The sequence below is a fragment of the Zonotrichia albicollis genome, chromosome 15 (genome assembly GCF_047830755.1).
Source record: "Zonotrichia albicollis isolate bZonAlb1 chromosome 15, bZonAlb1.hap1, whole genome shotgun sequence".
NCBI lineage: Eukaryota > Metazoa > Chordata > Aves > Passeriformes > Passerellidae > Zonotrichia > Zonotrichia albicollis.
The window spans coordinates 8,377,391-8,402,485 of NC_133833.1; the positions used below are offsets into that span (position 1 = coordinate 8,377,391).

At 40.1% G+C, this 25,095-nt stretch overlaps 1 protein-coding gene and 1 long non-coding RNA gene across 2 annotated transcripts in view; both read right to left on the minus strand.

The window, feature by feature from the left end:
- The window catches only part of SPOCK1 (SPARC (osteonectin), cwcv and kazal like domains proteoglycan 1), a 261,271-nt gene extending 237,500 nt beyond the window's left edge, over positions 1 to 23,771 (minus strand). Inside the window, exons 1-2 of the mRNA XM_074552342.1 lie at positions 23,464 to 23,771; positions 22,914 to 23,081 (exon numbers count right to left, since the gene is read on the minus strand). Coding sequence (XP_074408443.1) covers positions 22,914 to 23,081 — 168 coding nt within the window. The 5' untranslated portion in view covers positions 23,464 to 23,771. The remainder of the gene's footprint in view (positions 1 to 22,913; positions 23,082 to 23,463) is intronic.
- A 95-nt stretch (positions 23,772 to 23,866) lies between these two features.
- Positions 23,867 to 25,095, minus strand: part of LOC141730961 (uncharacterized) — a 37,440-nt gene continuing 36,211 nt past the window's right edge. The window contains exon 3 of the long non-coding RNA XR_012582813.1: positions 23,867 to 24,405. This is a non-coding gene — a long non-coding RNA (uncharacterized LOC141730961). The remainder of the gene's footprint in view (positions 24,406 to 25,095) is intronic.

The following is a 25,095-nucleotide window of genomic DNA, read 5'->3' on the forward strand; positions in this document are numbered from 1 at the left end:
AAGTGTGATATGGCCTATGGAGGTAGATCTAGTTAAGATCAATAAATGAGGAACAGCTATTCTGTCCATTTTCTTAACATGATCCTGTCCCTCCCTAGGGCTCCCAGTCCCTCAGTGACATCCAAGTGCTGTTATTTGGAGCCATCCACCAGGCAGTGCTGCACAGCCCAAACCTGAGTGCATTGATTCCACATTGGGCAGTGACACACTGAGTAGGGAGGGAACAACATCCAGCTGTTTCTTTTTCGATCATCCTCCTTTGCTGCTGATGTCCAGTAAAGTGACTGAATTCATGTTTTCTGACCATAAACCTTTCACCACGGTGTTATTCTGCTCAATTGTTGAAATCAAAAGTAGCTCCCTTGGTCCACCGTAACAATTTCAGCTCCTGTCACTGGCAACATCTTGCTCTTGGGAATAAGAATTCACATAAAGCAGAAGAAGGAAATATGAGCAAGGAATTTTAAGTCCTCACAAATGAGCCAAACACATCACACGAATTTCCAGAAGACACAAGAATGAAAAGCTTTTTACTTTACAGTTATTTTTTACATTACTTTCCAGTCATACTTCCAACAAGATTAAAAAACCAGTGTGTTTACACATTTCTCACAGTTAAAGTTCAAGAGAATAATTCTTTATATGAATCACTGACATTACAAAACTATTCTTGTGGAACATGCCCTACATAACTGAATGTATATACATTTATTTTTAAGAAGATTAGAAAGAAATTTGTATTGTCTATACCCGAGTACAACACAACTTAAGAAAGCCTGGATGTAAAGCTTCAAATTGCCCATTTTCCAAGGCAAGTTTGGGAGCTGACTATGAAGAATACCAATAGTCCAATCAAACCCTGGCTTTAATACTCCAATTCAGTTTGGATGCAAACCAAAGCAGGGCAAAGTACTTTATTTGGGGCACATTCAGTGGGCTATCAGATGAAATGCTAGCAGGAAAAATTGCCATATCAAATGCAGTATCACAGGGAATAAAATCAAAAGAGAAGATGGCCTGTATCTGACTGAACAGACACACAGAGTGATTGAACAGAAATACCAGTAAAATCCTTTAGATCAGACCTGCAAATTTAAACAGATTTAAACCGCTAAATCATAATCCTCATATACCCTTATGCAGTTAGCACATACTACAAACAAAGCGAGACATTAAGATAGCTCACGGTTTGAATTTTTTTTTCTCCCTCTCTTCTATTTAGAAGCTGTTACTATTTCCATGACTTTTTGGATTATATTGTAACAGTATTGGACATGACATATATGAATGTATGCTTTGGGACTCTTCTATTACCTGAATTGTGCTAGTGAACAAATTCTAAAGGCCACTTGCAACAGCTTTCTTGTGTTCTGACTTGAAATGATATTTTTTTGGCCTATACCTCTTTATTTTTGCTTGAGGCTACTGACTTAAAAAGCAAAAGTACAGACATGTTTCAGAAAAATAGGCTTCTTCTGGTAAGATTGTTTTCTTGTCTTTTAAGAGAAAGAAGCTTTAAACTACTGTGTAGTATTTAATACCTTCATGTGGAAAACATGACCCCACTAGAGGTAAATTTACCTGACTTGAGTGGGACAACAATTGCAACTTTAAAGAACATGCACTCGAAATTACAAATAACTAACATCTGTAAGTGGATAGAAATTGAAAAACACTGGGAGAGGTTCAAGTTCAGGAATAAACACGATTTGATTTTGATCAGCAGCTGAGGACAGAGTTGCACATCAGCTATAGAAGTGCTCAACAGCGAAACAAGAGCTAAGACAACCACTAAGGTGGGTTTAGTTTTGTTTAAAGTGAAGGCTTCAGAGCACCAATATGTCACCAGACTGCTTGAAAATAATGGCAAATCTGTCCCAGTGACTAATCTTTGAGCCCTGCCAGCACTCAGAATTTAACAACACTGAAATGGGGAAAGAAAATAATGTCACCTTGTCATTCTGAAATGGACCTATAATCAAAACCCTTGAAGTGGGTTCATACAGAAGTATCAACCCCACTAAAACAGAAGGCAAGCTCAGCTTGAAAAGAATAAAATACATTTTGTGATCTCACAAAATACAAAATGGCACATTCCATATCGCCCGCAACACTTAGTCATTTATTTGGAATTGTCAGTAATTTATACTGCTTATTTGCAGGTCTGCCTGCAGCCTTACAGCCTCCCGCTGTGATTTTGTCAGATTCCAAGCCTAGCAGGGTCAGGCTGGGTTAACGCTTGTGTGTAAGACCAGCTGCTACATTTTACCCTGCAGACAGCTGCCCTTCAAAGGCAGGTAAAGCATTCCACAATTTTATGAAGTCTTGAGAATAAATCAATCACTAGAAGATTTTCCTTAATACTCTTTGCAGGATTCAAACACACCTATTCTTTTGTGTAACGTATTTGCAGATTTATGGCATCTACATACATCCACCACACTGACCACAGCATTTCTGATTGCTTATTACTAAAGTCTCCTTATCAGGACTGAGTGATTAAATTAGTTATGCAAAATGAATAGCTTTCCAGTGAGTGCAAACAGATTTTTGAAACTTGTAACTAAGCAGCTACATATTGGGGCTCAAAATTCAACCATAAGTGAATGAAATGCATCACTAAAAAATGCATTCAGAAATCCTACAAACAGCCATAGAAAACCCTAATTTGGAGAAGGCAAACCAGCCCACTGAATTCATCATTATTCTTTAAAGTTGAACACCTACGTAAATATTTGCAGATTTGGCAACTCTAAGCACAATGTCTGCATATCTAACAGAACTGATAGTTAACATATTTGTTACAGCTACCAGAACTCAGTTTTCTTTATTTTAAACTCCTTTGAAAGGAAGGCATTCTCCTCACCTCCTTCCCAAAGCAAGCCTTTCCTCCTCTAGCTTTCCTATTTACTCACATCAAAAAAGGCACCATGCAGAAAGAAATATGGGTAAGTAGATGTATTTGAAGAGACTGCTGCAAGGAATCTGGTTATAAAACTTCAGTTGATGTCACAGATTGCTACACCTTATTGTATCATACACAAGAATCATAAGCAAAATTGTCAGAAGGCAACTGAATAGAAAGATAACTTGTACTCAGCTGGATGATAAAATCATAAAAAAAAGGAAAGGTTATATATTTCTTTTACTTTAAAGTATGAGGAGGCCAATTGCTTGAAGAGCTTATTGGGGTCTGCAAAAACTCTGCTGGTTGCACTGGGGCTAAGCTCAAATGTGAAAATAAAGATTCATTGAAATTATTGGAAATATGAACTGACTTTCATTCCTGTGGTTACACAGTATGTGTGCAGGTAAAGTGGAAGGATGCAACCAATTTCAGTAGATCTTTCAGAAAATGGAGAGGGGCTCAGAGAGGCAGTGATTTGCCTCACACTTAATTTTCTCAGGCTCTCTGGGAAACTGCTTTGACACACACAAGGGATCAGATAAGTAGAAACCATGGTTTGTCATGAAGATAAGAGAAGCAGGTGGGAGGTTATTCTGCATTTCTGAAATATGCTGAAGCAATATCTTCAATCTGACCATGATAAAGCTTTATCAGGGTGAGGACATCACAACTTCATTAAAACAACAATTTGTTCAAAGCTTCCAGCAAGGTATCAAAACCATAGCATAGCCATGCTGTCTGCTTAGTACTGCTGGCCAGAGAAATTAGCTAACCATTATATTGACTCAATCAAAATAATGCAATTTAACTCCATGGTATTTTACATAATAATGGTCAGGCTACCATTTTCCTGAAAGACAGCATGACATTTACAAACTAAATTAATTTCTCTAGCACCTATAAAATGGTAAATACTCAATATAAAACATTAACCTCAGGTTTCAAATAGCTCTTTCACAGAATGCAACTTGCTTTATACAATACCTTTATTTCCTGTGTTAAATGACTATATCTGCTTTACATTAGTGTTTATCCCTCATTGGTGTTTCAAGGGGCTCTGTTCAATTTATTTGCAGGACAGACAAAATTACACTTGTTAATGATCTCCTGTCTACCAGAAAATTTAATGTTCTTAGCTAGGCTTTAGGCTTGCAGGAAAGATTGTACTGATCTGGTAGCTATCCACCACTTTCTCAGGAATCCAAAATCTTTCTAATCTGGTATCTCTACATGACTTCCCTTGAAATCCAACACATTCCAAAACAAAAGAAGCATTCAAAACATACAAACTGGATGTCTCTCTCTCCATACAAATATGGAGAGAGATACATCTCAGAAAAGAAGCTTGCCCTGATTAGGGGAAAATGAGGAAAAAAATATGATAGTGCTGCCTGCAAGTCAGAGGAGAGTGCTTAGCCTCAAAGCTTAAGAGACATAAATTCCATCTTCCAGAGTATAAAGAAATGATCCTGTAGCATTACAGAAGCAGAAATATCACTGTTCACTTCTTTTAATATTTTGAGATCAACTGTAATAGATTACAAAATTATTACGCTTCAAAGAGACTATGGCTCTTCATATGAGTCCTAGAAAAAAAAAAAAAGAGCACAAAACTTGGACAGCTAAGTCCTCCAGTTCATGTGAGATTTGCATTAGATTCCTTAGGTAAGAAATGTATTAAACCCATTACTTGTTTCAGGGATATTGAAATAATTATTGTCCTTTAGTCAGTAGTGTTAAGTTTTATAGTGGACACAGCAATGAAGAGAATTTGCATCTTCATCTCCTATCTAGTCTCTTGAACTGGAAGTAGAGATTTTCTTCCAGCTAGACAGATTTGAAAAACCCCACATTTTGGAGAAACTGTGTTTAGGGAGCTTAAATAAATGCTAGCATTTACAAGCTAGACAGACTGCTAGAGAAATTAGGACTCAGAATTAGCCTCTGCACTTCTGCCAAGGTTATATCATTTTTCAGCACTGGTTCACTCTTTCAAGTCCTATAGTCCCAGATGGCAGGGATTGCTGGGCAGGCATAAGGACCAGTTTTCAGTGTGCCAGGTTCAAGATGAAAATCAGACTGATCACATCATCATTAGTTTGAATAAAACAGCGCTGACTTATTGACTAACAATATTTAGCAGCAAACTCACAGAACTTAGAAGAACTTGGATTTGAAGGAAGAAAATATTAAAAAAAAAAAACTATTATCATCTTATTGCAAAAGTCCCATACCTTCTTGGAGATTTCTCATGGGCATCTCCTTGCAGCACTGATTCCCTCTTCCTCATAGCACAGCCAACAAACTCCAACCCTCTCCTCACCCAGCTACCCCACTCTTTTATAGCCCTCATCCTTATTGGACACAGCTGTGGCCTGTTAAGGGCAGGCCTGCTCCTAGTCTTTGGTGATTAGTACAGCTGTAACTCCTCAGGTGTGAGATTGCCTTCTGCACCATCTTTATTTTCTTACATTCCGTGCCCCCACAGATATCTAATATAAAAAGAGGGGAGAAAGATTAACACTAGGAAAAAAGAAAGATGATGGACAACAGAGATGACAGAGTAAAGAAAGAGTAGAAGGTGCTACAGAGTCAACTACAAGAGATAGAGCAAGATAAACCAAGAGAGAATGAGAGATGGAGGTGGGAAGGAGAAAGCAAAAGCAAAACCACATGAACCTGAGGATCAACATCGGGGGAGAGCATGGACAGTACAGAGATGAGTGAATCATTTCAGGCAGCACACAGCTGGGCAGGTGGTGTTTGCACAAACCCTTTGAAGGAGGGGTCTGTTTGCACAGAGACTCACAGAGCTTGGGTACAACTGTAAAAAAGCCACACTTTCACACTGACAGATGCTCTGAGGTGGAAGATTTCTGTAAGGCTTTTTTAGTAGCAGAGTTTATAGCTATTACAATGACACACGGCTTCATTGTCATTTTCCATGTAAAAAGAGGCAAAAAGATTAAAAAACAAAACTAACAAAAATTCTTCCCTTCACTAGATAAGTGAGTCAAGTATAAAAATATTCCCAAGCAAATGACAGCTTTTTAGTTCATCTTTACATCAAACAATGACAGCAGTTTGCATGACTCAGACAGATGATTTGGCTGTTGTCCTCTCAGCTCACTCCAGAAGGGAGGGAAGGAGAGAAGCAGTTTATTTTTAAGCATGCCTTACCAGCAAGATTATTATGAGAAACCCATTAAAATGTTTTCTTTCCTTGAGAGCTGAGTTCTTGCTTAAAATCAACTTCAGAGATAAATAAGAGTAGGAGGGTTCCTGGGAACCTGGAGACAAAGCAGGAAGCCTTAAAGAACAGAAAGAAACTATTTTGAAAATCTGAGATTCTTTAATTCTACTAAGATCTCTTTATCCAGGACATGAACCAAAATATTTTATAACTAAATCTCTTTCAGGAAGCACATCACCCATCCCTATATTGTTGATGAATATGTCAAATACAGGATTTTAAATGTCAGTGCAGAGTTTCCAAAGGGAGAGAGCACTGCCTGAAGGATAATCTATACTAGTAACAGCCCTTTCAGAAATACTGACTTAACCTTGTGTGAGGCAGGAAGATATTCTATCTGGTTTTCAGGGACTTAGCTTGAGGCTAAAATAGTCACCAAATGGATAAAAGTCAGAAAACTGGTCACCAGAAGGAAAAAATGAAGGACACTTAATTATTTTTACTTTCTCTACACGACACTTCAAAATGGAGATAAGGAAACATCATTTTTTTCTTTCTCAAAGACTCTTTTCAGCTCTAGTATCACATTAAAATTCATAACTCCAGAAATCATGAAAGTTTGGCCCCTGTTATCACAGTCTATTATTTCTATGGGAGAGTTCAACATGTTTTAAGGGAATCCTACACAGCTTAACTCACTGCAAAATACAGCAGAGGAGCAGATGGAATATCAGCTATTTCTGAACAGAACTATAACAACATCATGGAATCATAGAACATTTCTACTCTAGTTGATAGCAAGGAGAACAGTAAAAAGCTGCCTCTGCTTATGAATATATCTTTGTTGACAAAGAAGCTCTTATAAAACAAGGTAAATTCATTCTATAGATGACTTCTTTATAAAATGTGCGTACAGGTTTGGCAGAAAATGCTTCAGATTTTTCTCTGAGAATAAACAGTAAAACGTATCTAAACAGGTTTATATTTAGGCATAAAACTGTGAATCTTAAACAATACTTGTGTAATTGCAAATAAGTGTGTGAATAATTTTCATACAAACAAACTGCCAGAGACAGTTTTAATCTGGGTCGGATGATTTTTAATTTTTTTTTTTTTTAACTCAGCCTTTTTTGCCCTCAGAATCTCAGTAATAGGGACATCACTGCTTTATGGTGCCAGAACATCTCAAAATGCTAGTGGGTCCTTTCCACAGGGATCTCAAGCACATTAGGATTCCTCTTCCAGAGCAGTCATCCTGCTTGCTGCAGACTCACAGAAATCTCAGTGCTCTCTTGGCATAAAATTGCCACAAGTGCCAAATGATTGAGTGGCCTCTCCCACTTATGGGCAGCCCTACCCTGGCCAATTATCAACACTCTCCCAGGCACCAATCTAGGAGCCTTGCCAGTGCTACAGGGATAAAAGCAGAGCCTGTGGATATTGGATATTCTTTTTAACTCTGGCTGGTAGTTTGTCATTTCATTTGTAAAGTGAGGTTGGACATGACTTTTAGTTTGGCATTTTCTTATTGTTTTTATTTTCCAAATTACAGTGACAGCTCCTACTGCTTCACTTTTGGGAATTTGTCATGAAACTGTGAAGCATGATCCAAGGTCTATCTCTGAAAAACAGACTTATTTTTCTCCTATTCACTAGGGTAAAAACAAGACTGTAGAGATTAAAAATCCATGTATGTTGCTTTGCTTTACAGAAAGTGGAAGCTGAAAATAAAAATAAAAACCATTTATGTAACAGAAATGATGAGGCTGAAATGAAGGAGGAGCTATTCCCACAGCGTTCCAGCATTTCCTGTTTGTGTACTGTGAAAGCAGAAGATAAAAGAAGTGTTCTTAACTAAGAACAGAAGTGAAATCAGTGCCATTTTCACAAGGAGTGATGAACTGGAAGACATGGAGGTTGCTGTGTTCAATGCAGGAATACAAAGGAAGTCACCAACCATCTCCTGCCTCTGTGGGCTCTGTGTACAGGCCCAGCAAAAAGGATTTGCAGTGCTCAGGAAGGGTGGGCAGGCAAAGGCTGAGCACTGCTGCTGACATATGGAAAGGAGGAGGGAGGAGAAGGAGCTGCATGATCACAGCAGGGTGCAAATCTTCCATGGCTCGATTTAACACTGCACTTGTTAGAAAGTTCAGAAAGGCAGGAGTGCCCCCAAATCAGGAATTCACTCTATAAACAGTGTTTTGGACAAAAGTGAGCAACACCTTGCATTCTGCCTTTCCCCAGAAAGAAACACTCCATAGGCAGCAAATTAAAATGTGTTTTATGAAATTCCTTTTTTGTTTTCCCTCCTGTCACTCTTCCCAGTTGTTAACAAGATGCTGTTTACTCCCTATTGTTGGATTTCACTGATTTTCACCATACCAAGCACATTTTTCATGTTGTGTTGCTGAGCAGTCACTTAATGATCTTTTTCAAAACAAAAGTCTTCTCCCACTCTCTGCACATTCCTGAGGTACATCCCCCACACTTTCTCAAACCATCCACTCAACTCACAGCCCTAAGTACTGGGCTGCTGGTGGCACTAGGGGAGGGGATTAGGTGGCCTGAATTTCCTCCTCAGCTTTTTGCACAGTCATGTTAGTGCAAGTTACAGTCTGAGCCGTGAGGAACAATTCCCAGCCTAGCAGGTAGCTGTAAGCCCTGTCATTATGGGGAACACCATGTAATTCCTCAGCTCCTGAAGGCAGCTGGAGTTTGGAGCAGCACAGCTGCAGTCACTTCAGACCCTGGGTGATGGATATGGCATTTTATCTTTTCTATACTTTCAGTAATTAAGCATCTTCTGAACTTATGAACATGCAACTAAGAGCCATTGAGGTAGTGTTCAGCAATCACTATGAGGAATGGCATTAAAAATCCACTGAAAGCTTCAAAAACAAGGGAGAAAGCAGAACTCTTCTGGGCAAAGTTCCTACAACTCATGGGCCTGTTGGCTCAAGTGGCTGTAATAAGCCAATAGATTCTGGAAATTCTTGGTGAAGGAACCATTTCTGACTAAAGTTACAAACAGGTTGGGCTTAATTCTGCTATGGGGCAACTGAAATTATATTGCTTTTGTAGCTCTTGTAACTGAATGCTAAGATGTTGTGACTATTTTGGTAATCCCTAAAGGGAAAATACTTCAGCTAACTTAGAAAAGGCTATTTCTGAACCTGAACTGGTTTTATGGGATCTGCAGAAGGAAAGAGAGTCCCAGGAAAAGTCAAACCCTATGACAATGCTTTTCAATAAACTTAGCTGAAGTTTGTCTCCAGTCTGAGCAAACTACTCTTAACAAGAGCAGTACACTGAGAAGGCAGAGAGATTTTCAACACAGAAAGACCCCATAATGTCATGGTTGCTTTAATTCAGTTCTGCTACTGACCACATCAATTGGAGATAAATATAATTTTTTGTATTATAGAATTTAAACTGGTCAGCAGTCCTTGGAAAGATGACAGGCCCCAGTGAACTCTCAGCTTTTGCACAATCATCTATAGACAAACACACACTACCATATTCTGTGAACTATTTTCTGTGAGGAGATATAGAGAGTTCACAAAAGAAAAAGAAAACACAGCTCACAAGATATTTAAATTTACAGTTCAGCATCTGGAGAAAAATAGGAACTATCAAAGATCATTTCACTGGCTATTACAGATATCCTCCAAAATACTACATACATAGAGGGAATGGCACTACTGTTCTCACAGAAATATTTTTTACCTGCATCCATAGAGTCTCCAGGGAGAAAGAGTGATACAGTTTCACAGAGAAAGAGAATATCCAGTTCATTGTGACTTGAAGGTAGATACAGGTCATCTCATAGAGATAAATATCTCAACATGGGTTCATTTATCTTTTTTTAAGAAAAGATAAAAGCAAAAAAGAAAATGTGATCTCGACTAGATTGGATGGTTGCAATAATCCATTCAGCTCCTTTGGGACAGAGAATCCCATATTTCTACTTTATCAATGAAAAACAGATTTAGCTTATTTTTCTCCTCAGCAACCTTCTTCTTGCTACTACCTCTCCTTAAAATCAAATATTTCTAAGTTTTGAATTTGGAACATGGAATCACGCAACTAATCAATCAGCCTTTACATCCAGAATCTCATCATTTCCAACATTACCTCATACATATCTCAGTGATTGTGCCTGCCGGGCTACCACTGCCTTCTAAAAAGATTACATGGACCAAAAGAAACCACTTTGTTTTGCCCTCTGGCTTTCTAAGTGAAACAAGTGTCATGGTGAAATGCTGACAAAATTCTCTCATGTTTTCCAGCTTTGAAAAATTGCAGCACCATGTTCATGTTGGAAGCACACAAGTGAAATATATATCCAGGGTTTTTTGATTTTTTTTGGGGGGTGTTTTTTGATTAAGGTACAGTACAATAGTTACTGAAATTTGAGCACAGAACAACTGAATTTTTCCCTGCTGTGCAGATATAGGACAGGGAAAGGGGGAGATCTTAGGGACATTTTGCTGTACTTCCCCTACACATAAATTCAAACATAACAGGTTTCAGGTTTGCAGAACAGTAAAGGTTGAAATTATCCTTTTGAAGCACAGGACATGAGCATCCAGGAGATATTTTATAAGTTTAAATGTTTTCCATGTCCTACACACTAAATTACACCAACTGTTAGAAATTATCTTCCTACTTTACTCCTGCACCACTGTATTGGAGCATCATCTAACAGAGCAAACTTCTTCCAAAATAAGCTTGCAGCAGCACATGATCACTCAATGGATGCTCTGTTTTAAACCAAGCTTTTGCCATCTGTTCCTCAGCTAATTATGGATGCTACAAATACCCAAAACTACATTGCAAGGAAAAAAGTGATTAAAGTGCATATATTCTTTCTGCCATGCATCTTCATTGTTCATCTCAAATGAAAAGCAACACCACCCACCACACGAGTCCCACAGCACAAAGACCACAGAAGGGCAGATGTTCCGAGCTCCTCATCTGGCAATCAGCCATTGGTGATTACTCAGAGTCCAAAATGTATTGTGTACAGTCAGCAAGACAAGCTAAAACTGTGCAGAATCACTCACACATCTGAAATGGGGCTTGCCTGCAGCTTTGCTCACAAGAACTCTTTGCTGCCCAAGTCAGGGTCACCCAGGATGCTGCTCAGTAGGTAAATAATTTTCAGCTGCATCCTTCCTTAATGCCTTCCTGTTCTCCTCTCCCTCTAACCCTAACACCATCATCAAAGTGTCATTTTGGAATTCCTTGGAATGAAGTGAAACATGGTTTTCCTCATCTACCTTTTCCCCATTCTCTCTGTGTAGATTCATTACCTGCTATACATGCAGATACATGTCATGTTCTCATTTCCTCTTTCTGCCAAGAATTTTCCATGAGGAGAAATCACTGGGCTTTAGTAAAGATTGTTCCAGACATGGTTTCTCACCTAATGGACCATGTCTCTATTTCAGTCATGACTCCTCTCTCTGGCTCCACTAAATCATGCAGCATTCATTTGCCTCTGACACAGATTGCAGGCTTTGAGACTTTGGGATTTTTTTGTATTAGGGGGCCTTTTGTTTGGTTTCTTTTTTTTTTTTTTTTATTTCCTTGCACTTATAGAAATAACTGAAGAAAACACATTTATTCCATCATCGCTGTTTCAGAGAGCTTCAGCTTTAAAATCAGCCATGCCTTAAGGATATTATGGCATCTTATTTTATATCCACATCTCTCCTTAGTGAGTTCAGATTTTATAGACAACTTTGTGTCATTCTGGAGGGAACACATCAGCTGCACCATCCCTGATATATCAGTAATGGGTTTGCAATTATGGCGGCAGGTTTCAAAATTGCTTCCTATTTGCAGCTTCTTTTTTTGCTAATGGAAACTGCAGCACATGCCACATCTGTCTGTATTTGTACATTGCCCTGCTGTAATAGAATATTGCTCGTTCTTGATTACACAGGGACATAGTCTGCCATTAAAGTGTGGATGCAGTATCTCAACAGAAACTGATGCTAAGGTTGTGCAGTTACTTAAAAAAATACTGATAGCAAAATATGGCCCATAAGAAGTTGTTTGGATTTCTTTTTCCTTTACATACTGAGATAGGACTATTTGTGATGCCATATGTTACTTTACAAGGGGAAGTTTCAATATCTTTTATCACGGTTCTAAAATTGTTTATAGTAGCTTTTGGTGAATGCTCAAAAATTGTTGATCTATATCCATTAAAGTTCCTTGTACTCGTGTTCAGTCTTCTTTTCTATTTTACAGGCAGTGTACACGGATAGGAAATGCTTGCTCACAATCTCCAACAGCACTGTCTCCAGGGGAAAAGGATTACATTTCATCTCAGGTTATAAGTTCATTACAAGTCACAAAACCTTTACTCTGTGAGCTTTTTAACTTATTAAGATAAGACACATGCATAAGAAAGAAAGCACTTCATCAGAAGAGGCAAAGGCTTTATAAAAAGGAGACTAAATATAAAAACAGACATTTGTGTCACAGAAAGATCCTCATTTCAATCCATCTTGCCTCACATTCCAATGAAAACAAAGCATTAATTGTCTTGTTATATTCAACTTAACTTTGTTATATAAGCATGAAGAGACTAATAAATCTGTGGTCACTGATGTGAATCACCATATCCTTCCTTATGAGCAAATATATCTGGTTTACCAGCTTCCTTCACGCTGCATAACTGCAGTTCTACACATAACTGACAGTATGCAGTATTTTAGTAGTTTATATTTATTCTAATTAATGTGGCACGATTTCCTTTTGGATGCTGCTGTCCTGAGTGAACCATAATGTGGAGATTCATGGTTATGCTTAAGGAATACTGCAGACAATTCTGTATTTAAACCACTATAATCATATGTTTATAGATATCCCCACTGAATGCAGCACTCCAGTGTACTTTTATTAAAACAGGGTTTTTTTTAGACAAGTTTTAAAAAGAACAGTAGATGTAAAAGACCTGAGCCTTAAGAGTTTCACTAGATGTAGTTTAATATAAAAATTAGATAAACACAGGAAATACCTGCCTAATACCTCTGTTTTAACAGGAAATACCTAGTCCCTCTCCAATATGCTATTCACCTAGTGTTAAATAAATAATAAATAACATTTAGCTAGCATAAAAGATTGCTTACCCTGACTTTACTTTTAAAAAAAAGGGAACAAAATTTATCCCTTATATACCTTGAGTGAAGTTAATGTTATCAAACAAGAAATGAATCTGGGCCAATAAACACTGCTGTCAGATAGTGGCACATATATCCACACAGACCTGTTAAGCTTTGTCTTTCTGTATTCCAGCACAGTTCATTGCTCTGCAGAAGAGCACTGTCCTGGGACTTGCACGACATAAATATTGTTGTTATATCTGGCATTAGCTTGATGGATAACTCTGAACCAGCTTTATCCTCTGCTATCACATCTGTCTAATCTAGAATACATCCCCATGTGCTTAACCATGTCAGAAAAGTGCTTTCCCATGTAACACGGGATCACACAAAAAGATTCAGGACTTTCAAGTGAGAGGAAGGGTCCTCAACTCGCACTGCCCAGCTCGGTCCTCTGAGCGGCTCCAGCACCGGACAGCTCCGGGCAGGGCATGGCCGGTTCATTGAGCGGCTCCAGCACCGGACAGCTCCGGGCAGCACAGCCAGGCCCCCGAGATGCTCCAGCCCCGGGAAGCACGGCCGGTTCATTGAGATGCTCCAGCCCTGGACAGGCACGGCCGGGCCCCTGGGCGGCTCCAGCCCTGGCTGCCTCCACTGGACCCTCGGCAAACCCTGCAAGAGGCAGAGCTGCACTCTGCTCTGGCAGCAGAGCGGACACTGGCACACATAAACAGACAGGACTACAGAGCTGTTCTAGAAATCAAGTGTTCAAAGTACAACACTCTTGTTATTCACCAAGAAATGCCAGGGAGTTCTGAATTCTCTCAAAATTATTTTTATAAATATTTACTAACTGTAATCAAATTCTGCCAAGAACTTCAACATCCCTAGTACACACAGAAACACTATTCTAAAAGCAATGTTTTCTACTCCCTTGAAGAAACAACTTAGCCTAATTTCTTCTTAATCCTGCAAGTATAATTTTCAGCCTCTCTCCCATTCTCTAACATTTAAGCATCCCCCCACTGAGTTCCAATGGCTGCAGCTGCTTTTACCTTTCTACCTCAATCTTTTTTCCAGATTCAAGCTCTCTAACTGCTACCACTTGAAGAGAAAGTCAGAAAGGCCAAACACTAGAAGATACTACACAACACTAGAAGACAGTGCCGGAATAAACTTCTGAAGGGACAACAGAATGCAGGGAAAGAAGGATGAAGACTGATGTCCAAGCTAAAAACCACACAAAATTTATGCTGTGCAATTTCAAATGAAATTGTGTACACTGCTGAATTTCCTGATTAGACAATTTCAAAGCAACCTGCAGAGACAGACAAGTATCACTTACCTCTATCAATCCCTGTGCTAGTCAGAACTCAACTGTAAGCCATGATATACTGAAACCTTTTTCAAAAACTAATCTGAGAAGAGTTACTCTGACAGTAAATTTTAATAAACTATTTTTCTATCTACCTGGGAGAAAGCATTCAGTGAAGTAAATTTATGACACAAAGTTCATTAAGAGGACAGCTAAGATCACAGAATTAATTGAAGTCCCCATGTACCTATTTAATGAGAATGATTTTCTGTTACCCAGGATTACAAGCCAAGTCACAGAAGTGACAGATAAAGACCAATCTACTCCCTGCCAAAGCCACTATTGAGTAGCTTAGCAATTTATCTGTAAACTGAATTTTGAATCATATCTTAGCCTTGAAAGTCATTAGATATTAGCTGCTCAGTCCAAACGTGTAATTCAATTTTCGCTGCCAACCTGCTACAGCAAATCCCCCAAAGATAACTGCTGGAGTTATCTAGCTGATAACAGACTGCTTACTCAGAGTTAGCACTTGGTAACTCAACAGCAACAAGTCCCTTTCTAAAGCTGGAACAGTTAAGTGGTGGAAGTACAGAAAATCACAGTGGAGGCAGCAGCATCACCTTAATTTTACTCTGTGTCAATTCTGCTTTGTTGTTTTGGTTGAAATCTATAAAATGTGTACTTTGTAGACTACAAATGTTTGATTTTCAGATAGTTTGATTCTTCCAGGGACTTTGAGGGAGGCTTCTTCTATTTACCAGCCAGACAGCTGATCATTCAGGCTTTTCCAATTCCACAGTGGCCTCCAAAAGGCAAACAGAACTGTTTAATCTAACTGGTCTCTGTCATGTACTGTGGTTCTTTGTCTAAGAGAACAGGAAGATAAGCAATACAAGAATCAAACTCAAGCTTCACTAAAGACTTTGACAATTTGGCAATTTTTGACAATCAGCTTCAACATAACCAAGGGTTCACTACAGCTCCTTTGGACAAATCTCAGTTTTGGTTACATAAGGAAAGGAATAATCAAACTGTCCTTGCATAAGCAGATGATATCTAAAAGAAATAGGTTTTCACACCCCAGATGTAATATTTGAGCTCCACTTTCCTCATGAAGTCCTACTTCTTGTAAAAGCAGCTCAGCTGCTCCACCCTAAATTCAGACAGGCTTGCATTTTACCCTCAAAACACACACACAATAAAGAAACACTGATTGAAATTCCATATCTCTAGCCTCATGGTTAAAATTATAAGTATAAAGGAAATAGTTAAAATTTCTGAGAAACCCCATCCCATCCCCCCCACCCCCCAAAAAAAGAGGTGATAGTCTCCCTGATGGTCAAAACAGGGTATCATAAATACCCTTTTGGCCCTTGAGAATAATGGACCTGTTTTTCTGGACCCTAACCCTGGACAACTTATCTAAAATAAAAGTAATATGATTCACCCATAGATATCTGACCTTGAAAGCAGCTCTTCCACTAACCAACATCAGAACTCAGCCTCCTATGATTTTCAATCCACCCATTTGATATTACACTGACGCATGGCTCACTTTTGTGGCATTTTTTCCTTTTTCCATTTTGTGAATTACTCAGGAATCTGACAAAATTTCAATTTAAATTTGGATTAAAACCAGCCCCTGTAGAAAAGAAATCCACCAGGAGGTGGGGGGGGAGGACAGGACAGGGGCGAGCAATAGAATATCAGAATGGTTACTCTAAAAATGCATAAAACATGTTGGAGAAAACGTTAAATCTACAGAATTTCATGGTAGGGATATGATTTGTGACTGCAGTCTGCAGAACCCTTCTGTCAGTGAGGAAACTATTAAAGTTATAATTTGAAACATAATACAGAAACTAACACCCTAGTTTTGTACTGACCTACTTAACTTTAGAGTCTTAGGTAATTCCTAGGGAAGCTGGATAAGTGTCAGTTAATTAGAAAAAGCTGGCTCTCTGTACCTTCCTTAAGTTAATTATTCTGACATAAATGCCATTATTTTTCCCCTTGTCCACTGCAAAAGGAAAGTGTCAAGTTTGAGAAGGGCTTTTTGAAAAAACATATCTCCTCTGTTGTAAGAAGCTGATTATGCATTACACTTGCACAGATTCAGTTTCATGTTTTCCTATTCTTTTAAATTTCATGCAAGTACATCTCAGCTGTACTTTTTGATCACATTTATATTCCAGCCTTGTCCCCTTGTAGAGTAAGAATTGCTCTAAGAGACAACCTATGCTAGGAGTGCCTGGGTAGACTTATAAATCACATTTCAGCTCTGTTGTACTGCAGATCCACTGGAATACACACACACACAGTCTTCACCTTCAATTAAATCTCAAGGTGGGCATGCAATGACAATCTCCTGGGAAGCCAGCCTGAGGTGCCTGCGCCCTGTCACAACCCAGCCACTTGGCACATCCATTACCCAGCCAGGAAATATCCTTAAAGAGTACTGTAACCTTCCTTATGACTAAATTCACTACAAATAATTAGCAGGACCTGAGTGGATTCTCCAGGAATGTATGTATTAAATGTACCAATAACTGCTTCACAGAAAAACCTGTGCTTACATTTGAGGTAAAAAAAGAAAAACACGTATGTTCTGTTGATCAAGGTATTGGCAGAAAAATACTTAATTCTTCCTGTAGACCTAAATAAAATAAAAAAAATATAGAAAATGCAATATCAAATCTGGTAGTGAGACCCATTGAAGGCAGGTCTCTGCCAGGGAAGGAACAGCAGAAAGAACCCAGTCTACAGAAATGACCTCTCATCTCAAAAATCCCACCAGAGCAGGAGATATTTGGGTGTCACAGATCAGATTCCACCACACTGCATGGATAAGGAGCAAGCCAACATCCAGCAAGGGGCTTTAAATCTCATGATGTAAAAATCCAAGACCTTTAGAATCTTGACACAATGCTGGATTTTGTGTCTTTTTCTCAATAAACATACTGAAGAAAATAAACTTCTTTGTAATGATTTTGTTTGAGTAAATGAATGTATTATATTATTTTAAAACAGGGTCTTTTCTCCTATGATGCTGGAAGGCCTTTGGATCAACAACTCCATAAAAATCTTTCATTAATTTTACTGATCAGAAGAGCTCACAATATTCATAATTAAGTGGTCCCTTCTATACATTGTACATTTTTAGGTCTTCAATAGAAGCAGAAATCTTTCATTTTCTGCATTCCTACAATATATTTGCTCTCCTCAGAGTAGCATTACTTTTGCAACTTAGAATAACTCTGCAAATCAATGAAAGTACACAGGCTTTCCCTCTCATCTATTTCAAGCTGAGCTGCCAGGACCCAGAATAAATTTGTGTTAGCTCTCAATTCCATGACCTTCCACTTTGTACTTTTAAATTTCATTTCATTTCTATTACCTGAGTTCCCAAGGTCTTCCAATTCTGCCTGCTTGGTATTCCAACCCTTTTCAGTACTGGTCATGTTCTCCAACTCCCTGCTATGAAGTTTCACTACCACACTTCTAATTTGGGGCTAAAAAAATCAGAAAAAGGTAAGAGCCAACAAGGGGAAACACAGTGAAGAAGTGCGAAGAGCCAGCCCAAATGACAAAAATCAGTGGCAAAGCTGGAACAATACAAATCCCCCAGTTCCTAATCCTGTTTTGTCACCTAACATGCACTTCTGATCAGGTGTGAGGAGGAATTTGCAGGCTCAGAAAGACGATGTACATTAATAGATGACAAAACTGTCCCTTCAGTGGTTTGCGTCAGAAGTCTAATATCTATCTAACCTGTTGATAGCCATCCTCAGCAGGAATAGTTCTGTGTAACTATTTATCCCCAGCAAGTCTCAGCAACGTGTACACACAGATGATGACATTTCATTCCTTGCTTCTTAGGCTTGCACAGTCTCAAAGCATCTCCAGGCATAAAATACATGGAGGTTTTAACATGATAGCCTGAACTGAAACTCTGTAAGCAATAAAATTTAGAGAAACTGCTTAGTTAATGTTCAGAACGTGGTCTGGCAGCCTGCCATGCATAAACATGCACTGAAACCAGAGTTCATGCCAAGATTCTTAGCTTTCAACTTCATAGAAATTCCTTGTGGGGTTTATACTAGATCCTCTTAGTTCATTTAACTTTTTTCTTCCTTTTTGCAGTTTAATCCATGGCTAGTTGAACTTATTACCTTTTTATATATAAGCATTAATAATGTAATAGACATAACTCCAAGCAGAAGTAATAGAATTAGTTCGTTCGTATAATTTTGATTAAAGACAGATCTAACAGTAAAATGACATTTATTCTGTGCCTTCTGTGCCAAGCCTCTATGAGCACAATGAGATGCTGCAGTGTGACCTGTTACAACAACATGTGTGCTCATTCCATAACAATAAGGGAATATTCTTACATCCTAGGGCTTGTAAGAATTCACATTCAGCTACCAAATCTATTCTGAAGCTCCTCTCAAGCCAAAGGATCCCTCTCTACAGGTTTGATCAAAAGATTGAGGCCTTCATATTTGGGATCTTGGTATCAGAAGGTCTAATTTGACTTTCATAATCCTCGTCTGCTTTTCCAAGCCTCAGATCTGCACAAGGGAAATAGCTGGAGGTCCTCCCCAGAGAGTGCATCTTGCTTACTTTTTTCTTTTTCCAGTAATAATTACATTGATTTACTTCTTATTTTTTAGAAACTTACTAGTCAGTTACTTAAGTATGTACCAAGCCACATTCAATATATGGATTAGGTGAATAATAAATTCCATATTACCACAGATTCTGAGCTCTGTCCTTTCTTATTTACAGCTTCAACATATAGTTGTGAGGAAGAAAAATACTATTATCCCCAGCTATAAAATGAAACTTAAGGCACAGCTAAGATTTTGTCATGTATCACATAAAGTCCATGGCAGACAAGGAAAAAGGGGTGAAAGACAGACTGGAGTAACAGGTTTAGATTGCACTGAAAACTTATTAATCCCATACAAATTACACTGTTATTGATGCTGGGCAGATGTAAAATATACAAGATTTTCAACAGCAAATATTTAACAACAGATCAGTCACACTGGTCTCACTATTTATTTACAGCTTGTTTTTTTTTTAATGCAGAACTTAACCAAGAAATTGTGTTCAAATCACATGAAAAGATTGTGTTGTAAACTGTTGTTTTAGACACATCCCTTGAGGCCTTTGGAAAATGATGACACATTTCACACTATTGAATTCAGTCACATTTAAAAACTTAACATGATTCTGTAGCTGTAATGCAGATTTCAAATGAGGTGTATACTTCTGTGCCCTCTTTTCACACAAAAGTAGTGACTGCTGAGACAATAAGTGCAACTACCATGCTGCCTTTGCCCAAAAGAAATTTGGATCACACTAAAAAAAAAAAAAAAAAAAAAAATCAATCATTAGTTTCTCCTCAAATTAGGCCATATTGGCCCATAGCTCAATAAGGCTGACCAACCAATTAATTTTGAAAATAACTGAAAATGTTGAGAAATGCTTAATTTAATATTTTATATTCAATTCACATCATCTGGGTAAACAACCCTCCCAGTACTGCAACATTATGACAGATTTATATGCACATCTGTGTGTGCAGATGTTTCTGCTGATGCACATAAAGTGGCCACACCCACGCAGAGCTTCGAGCATCAAATCTCAGCTCCACACCTTCAGTGTTTTTCCCCACCATCCAGAAGGACACATTCATGTAAATATTTGTGCAAATATGTTTATATAACATGACATAAATTTCAGAGAGCAGCTAAGGGTAATTGTGCTAATTACTGCAACCTTGCCTCTGTTGATTTACGAGGTACAAGGCTTCTGCCCTGGAGTGATTGCAGTGTCAGATCCAAGAAAGTTTAACTGCAACACCATTTCTGCACTCCAGCCTCCTGTGCAAAGCCTACACTGAGAACCTCATGTAGACATGATGTCTATAAAATTCGTTTATTAGTTTGGCAAAGAGGGGAAGAAGGAAGATAATTTTCCTAGAAATAACACATATCCACAAAATGCTGGTCTAGTCCATCCACAGCAATTAATACTCTTATGATGTATCTCATTGGGCAGCCTTTTGAGAAATGTTTTAACAAATATTTTTAAAAACTACCCCCAACAGCACAGCCATGAAGTAAGGACCAGATTTCTTCCAAGTAAGGACCACATCTCTTCATGCAAGAATTGTGCTGTCATTGTTGTATTGCTATGCTGGCAGCAACTGTACCTATGCACGTCTTCACCTGTGGGCACAGAACCTCTGATGGAATATTATGATCCAGTAAATCAATCTGGTTGAAGACAAGTAATTAAGAGCATAATTACATATGCAAGCCTTTTATGTTTTCTTTTTGGGAAAGGCTTAGTAGGAGATGATTACTAGTCTCTGTTAATTTGCTCCATAAAAGGTTTTATGAATAATCATAAGTAAAATGGTAGTTTTGAAGTAATTCAATAGAACCATTAAGATGGACAGATGGAAAGATACCTAAGCTTTGCATTAACTTTGTATTACTGCTTTTGCTTGGTAGACCACTGGTTAAGGTTGGTTTTACTTTTCCATAGAATGATTCTGCCTACAAAAAAGAGTTTTGAGGCTTTATGGGGTTTTTAAGCATTTCAGAAGGTCTAAAAATGTGTTCTTAGCCATGAAATCTTAAAACATGAGAGGTATTCATGAATATTTTCCCAAGAAGAAGAATAGTTTCTCTGGATTTGTGAGACTGTGTCTTGGAAAAAGGGACAAGAAAAGAAGTTGCAAGGACTCCAGTTTTAAAGAGAAAAGAAAGAGGAAAGTGGAAAACAAAAATTACAAAAATTTAAATAAAACCTTTAAGCCTTGTGAATAATATGAGGCCACCATTTGGAAAGAGACTGTTGAAAGATTGCTTGCTACAAATCTGTCTCTAGTTAGAAGTGTTGTCAGATTAATGTGTCAATTTCATTCAATGTACCATTTTCAAATGCTGGTCAATTCTCATGTCAAGTGGGATGTAGAAATTAACACCTGAAATCCTCAACCTCTGTTCCCCAGAAGACTAAACCAGATAGTTACAAAGACTCCCTTGAAGTCTGGTAAATCTAAGAATCCATTTTTACTGTGGAATGCCCTTTTCTGTATGAGAACTCAGCAGTCCCAGCAGGCGGATGTGATCAGTGACTGCAAGTGAAGACACACTCCAAGACAGCTGTTAATTGATACCATTGCTAAGGCCACGCTCTGTTATGCTGAGATTCTGAGCAGCATTTCTCACACAGAGATGACCAAAACTACAGAAAAACACAGGGAGAATAAGCTAAGCAGGGACACGCCACATTTAACTGAAATACTTTGACTTCCCCTTTGCAAAGTCAGATCCAATTTTAGGATCGCAGAGACAAAAGCAGAGCATAAAAGTCTGACTTGTTAATATCCTATAAAAGATCAGGATTCCTAAATAAATAAACAAACAAATTCTTACAGAAGGGTACTACCAGAACTGCTAGCCAGCTCTAGTCTTCCCTTTCCTAGAGTCTCACTGTGGCCATGGTGCACAAATCCCAGAAAATAAAGAACATTTAACCTCTCTGTGCTCATGATCAACACAATCAGTAAAGCTTCCATCACACAGTCTTGGGCAGACTGAAACAGGGTTTCCTGTGTGCTCCAAAAAAGCTTCTTCAGTGTACAGACAGCAGAAGTAAGAGGAACTACTTAAATATTAATTCTATTTTAAAAAGTTGCGTTCCCCTTTCTGCTGTCATTGACTTAATACATGATTGTATTCAAACTAGGGGAAGTCTAGAATTAATTTTGAGTTTAAGAAATTAATTTGTTTTATACAAATACACATCATAACACATCTTGAAAATATCCCTTTTTTCCAGACTAAAGGGGAAAAAAAAAGAGCTAAAGCACTGCTTTCTTCAACACTACACCAGCCTCAAAGATCTCTACAGGTAGAATTGACAATATAATCCTTTCCACAAAAGCTGCAGGCACAAAAAGCTTCGCTGTTTACCACCTTGTGGCTTGAACGGGTAAGTATTCCTTCTTACACACACAGCATTCTATCATTTTTCAGTTAAGCAGACTCTTAAGCAGTAAGCACTGAACAAGAAACTTCACTCAAAGTTCCTCAGAGGAAAATCGAAGACCGTAAGAACAGCGAGACTGACACGGAGCCCAGGCTGCCCCAGTCGATGGGGTAAATCAAGAATGCCACGACTGTCTGTCCAGCTCCCAAACAGCCCCGAGCATCCTTCACACAGGCAGCAACCGGCTGCCCAAGCTGCATTTCTCTTCTTCCCACAGCCCTCGGCAGCCAGCAGCCCCCTGGAAGGATGCTACGGTCAACAACGGAACGAGAAACATGCGGTAAAGCGAGAAGTACTCACATCCCGGAATTTGTTCCAGTACTTGTCTTTATCGTACTGCGAGACGGTGCTCAGCCATTTGTCGTTGTCCAGGAAATTGCCATGATTGCTGTTACTCGTGATGATTTCAGGATGCCGGCTCTCCACTTGCAGGAAGCACCAGGCAGCGATCACCAGCACCCCCGACATCTGCAACGAGAGGAGCGGAGCGGAGCGAGGAGCGGCGGGAGCAGCGGGGCAGCCCCGGCTCCTCGGACACCCAACTTCCGAGGGGACCCAACTCGGGGCCACTCGCCCCTCACGGCCCTCGCCAACTTCTGCCTGCGGAGCTGCCGGCTCCGCCGGGACCCGCCGTACCCCGGCCCAGCCCGGAGGGGCGGGGAACAGCATCACTAACAACAATAATAATAACAACAATAATAACAACAATAAAAACAAACCGGGCCGCTGGGGCCGGGCGGGGAGCAGCCAGGGGACAGCAGCGGTACGGAACCGCAGCCAAGCCCCCCGCGGGCGCAGCCAGCGCTGGCTCCGTGAAGTTTGGCTGCCAGGGCGGAGAGGCAGCTCCTACCTCCGGGCAGTGCCGCCGGCCGGGCTCCAGCACCGTGCGCCGCTCGTCCTCCTCCTGCTGCCGGTGCCGCGCTGCGCTGCGCCCGAGCCCTGCGCGGTGCCGCTGAGCTGCGTGCGGTGCCGCGGTGCCGCTGCGCTCTGTGTCTGTGTCTGTGCTGTGGCGGTGCTGCTGTCTGTGTGTCTGTCTGTGTGTTTGCGTGTCTGTGTCGGAGCCCGCGCGGAGCCGCTGCCCGTGGCGCGTCCCGAGCCCGCCGTGTCCGTGTTGCGGGTGCGCGCGGGGCGGGCGCGGCCGCGGCCTGGCTCCCCCTGGCGGGCGCGGGGCGCGCTGCAGCGCAGGGGCGGAGCGCGGGCAGCGCCGCCGCAGGGCCGGGCCGGGCCGCGGGGCCCGTGAGGTGCGGGGGGCGTTAAACACAAACAAGAGAGGCAGCGTTTAAATACAGCAAGGCAAGAAGCGGATGATGGATTCTTTTCGGTGGTGCCCAGAGACAAGACAAGGCACAATGGCCATAGATTAAACGCAAGTTTCGCCTGAACATGAGGAAGAACTTCAGGTGGAGGGTGCTTGGAACGGGCTGCCCAGGGAGGGCGTGCAGTGCCCCTGTATGGAGACATTAAAAACCCGTCTGGACATGGTTCTGTGCCACCTGCTCCAGGTGACCCTGCCGTGGCATTGGAGTTGGGCTGGGTGATCTCCAGAGGTCATTTCCAATCCAAACAATTCGGTGATTCAGTGAAACCTGGGGAAGGGTGACTGTGAGGATACCTGGAGAGGATGTCTGTAATGATACCTGGAGAGGAGGGCTGTAAGCAATCCTGGGAAGGAGATCTTTAAGGAATCTTGGAGAGAATCCTCTGTGAGGATATCTGGAGAGAGTGCCCATAATCATATCTGGGGATGATCCCTTGGGAGCATCCTCAGTGAAGTCTTCTCTACTGCTGCAGTCTGAAGAGACATAAAAGTGGCCTTAAAAACATAAAATCCTATCAAACCACAGCTTTCATAAGCTGGAAGGGATGACTGTCTTGAGTCAATGGTTTTGCAATTTACAGGAGCAGTGACATTTCCAAAGCTCAGAGGTCATCCTGGGTTTGTTCGGGAAGGCGCTCCCTCCCTGGGCCTGCACATCCCACACTGTGAAAAGGTTTTGCTCCTGTGCTGGGGAATGACCTCAGACACTGCCCAGGAGGTCAGAAGGGTGCAGTGAGAACAGCTCCTCTTGTTAAAAATGGGGAGGAACGTACAAGGGAACTGCAATGGTCTGGGAACTGGGCTGAAAGGAAGAGACCATCTCCAGGGATAAAAAAAGAAAGTTAATTGTCAGTGGAGGAGGTGGGAGGGAGGGGCTGGCTGGTTTCCTACATCAGGGAACTCATCCCCTGATATGTCACATGATGCCCTAAAATGAGGACATACACTTTTGGTGGTCATTTTAAATACAGCTGTGACTACTGTTCCATGTGATATTTTTCAAATATGGTTCATTAAACTGTCTTGTAAATAATGCCTTTTCTCTCCAAAAAACTGTCAACGAGGTTAATTCCACATTTTCTGACAGACACATTGGTCATTTCTTAAGTAATACAGAACAGGGTCACGTTTATTTATTTTTTTACTGCTGCATCTGAGCACTGA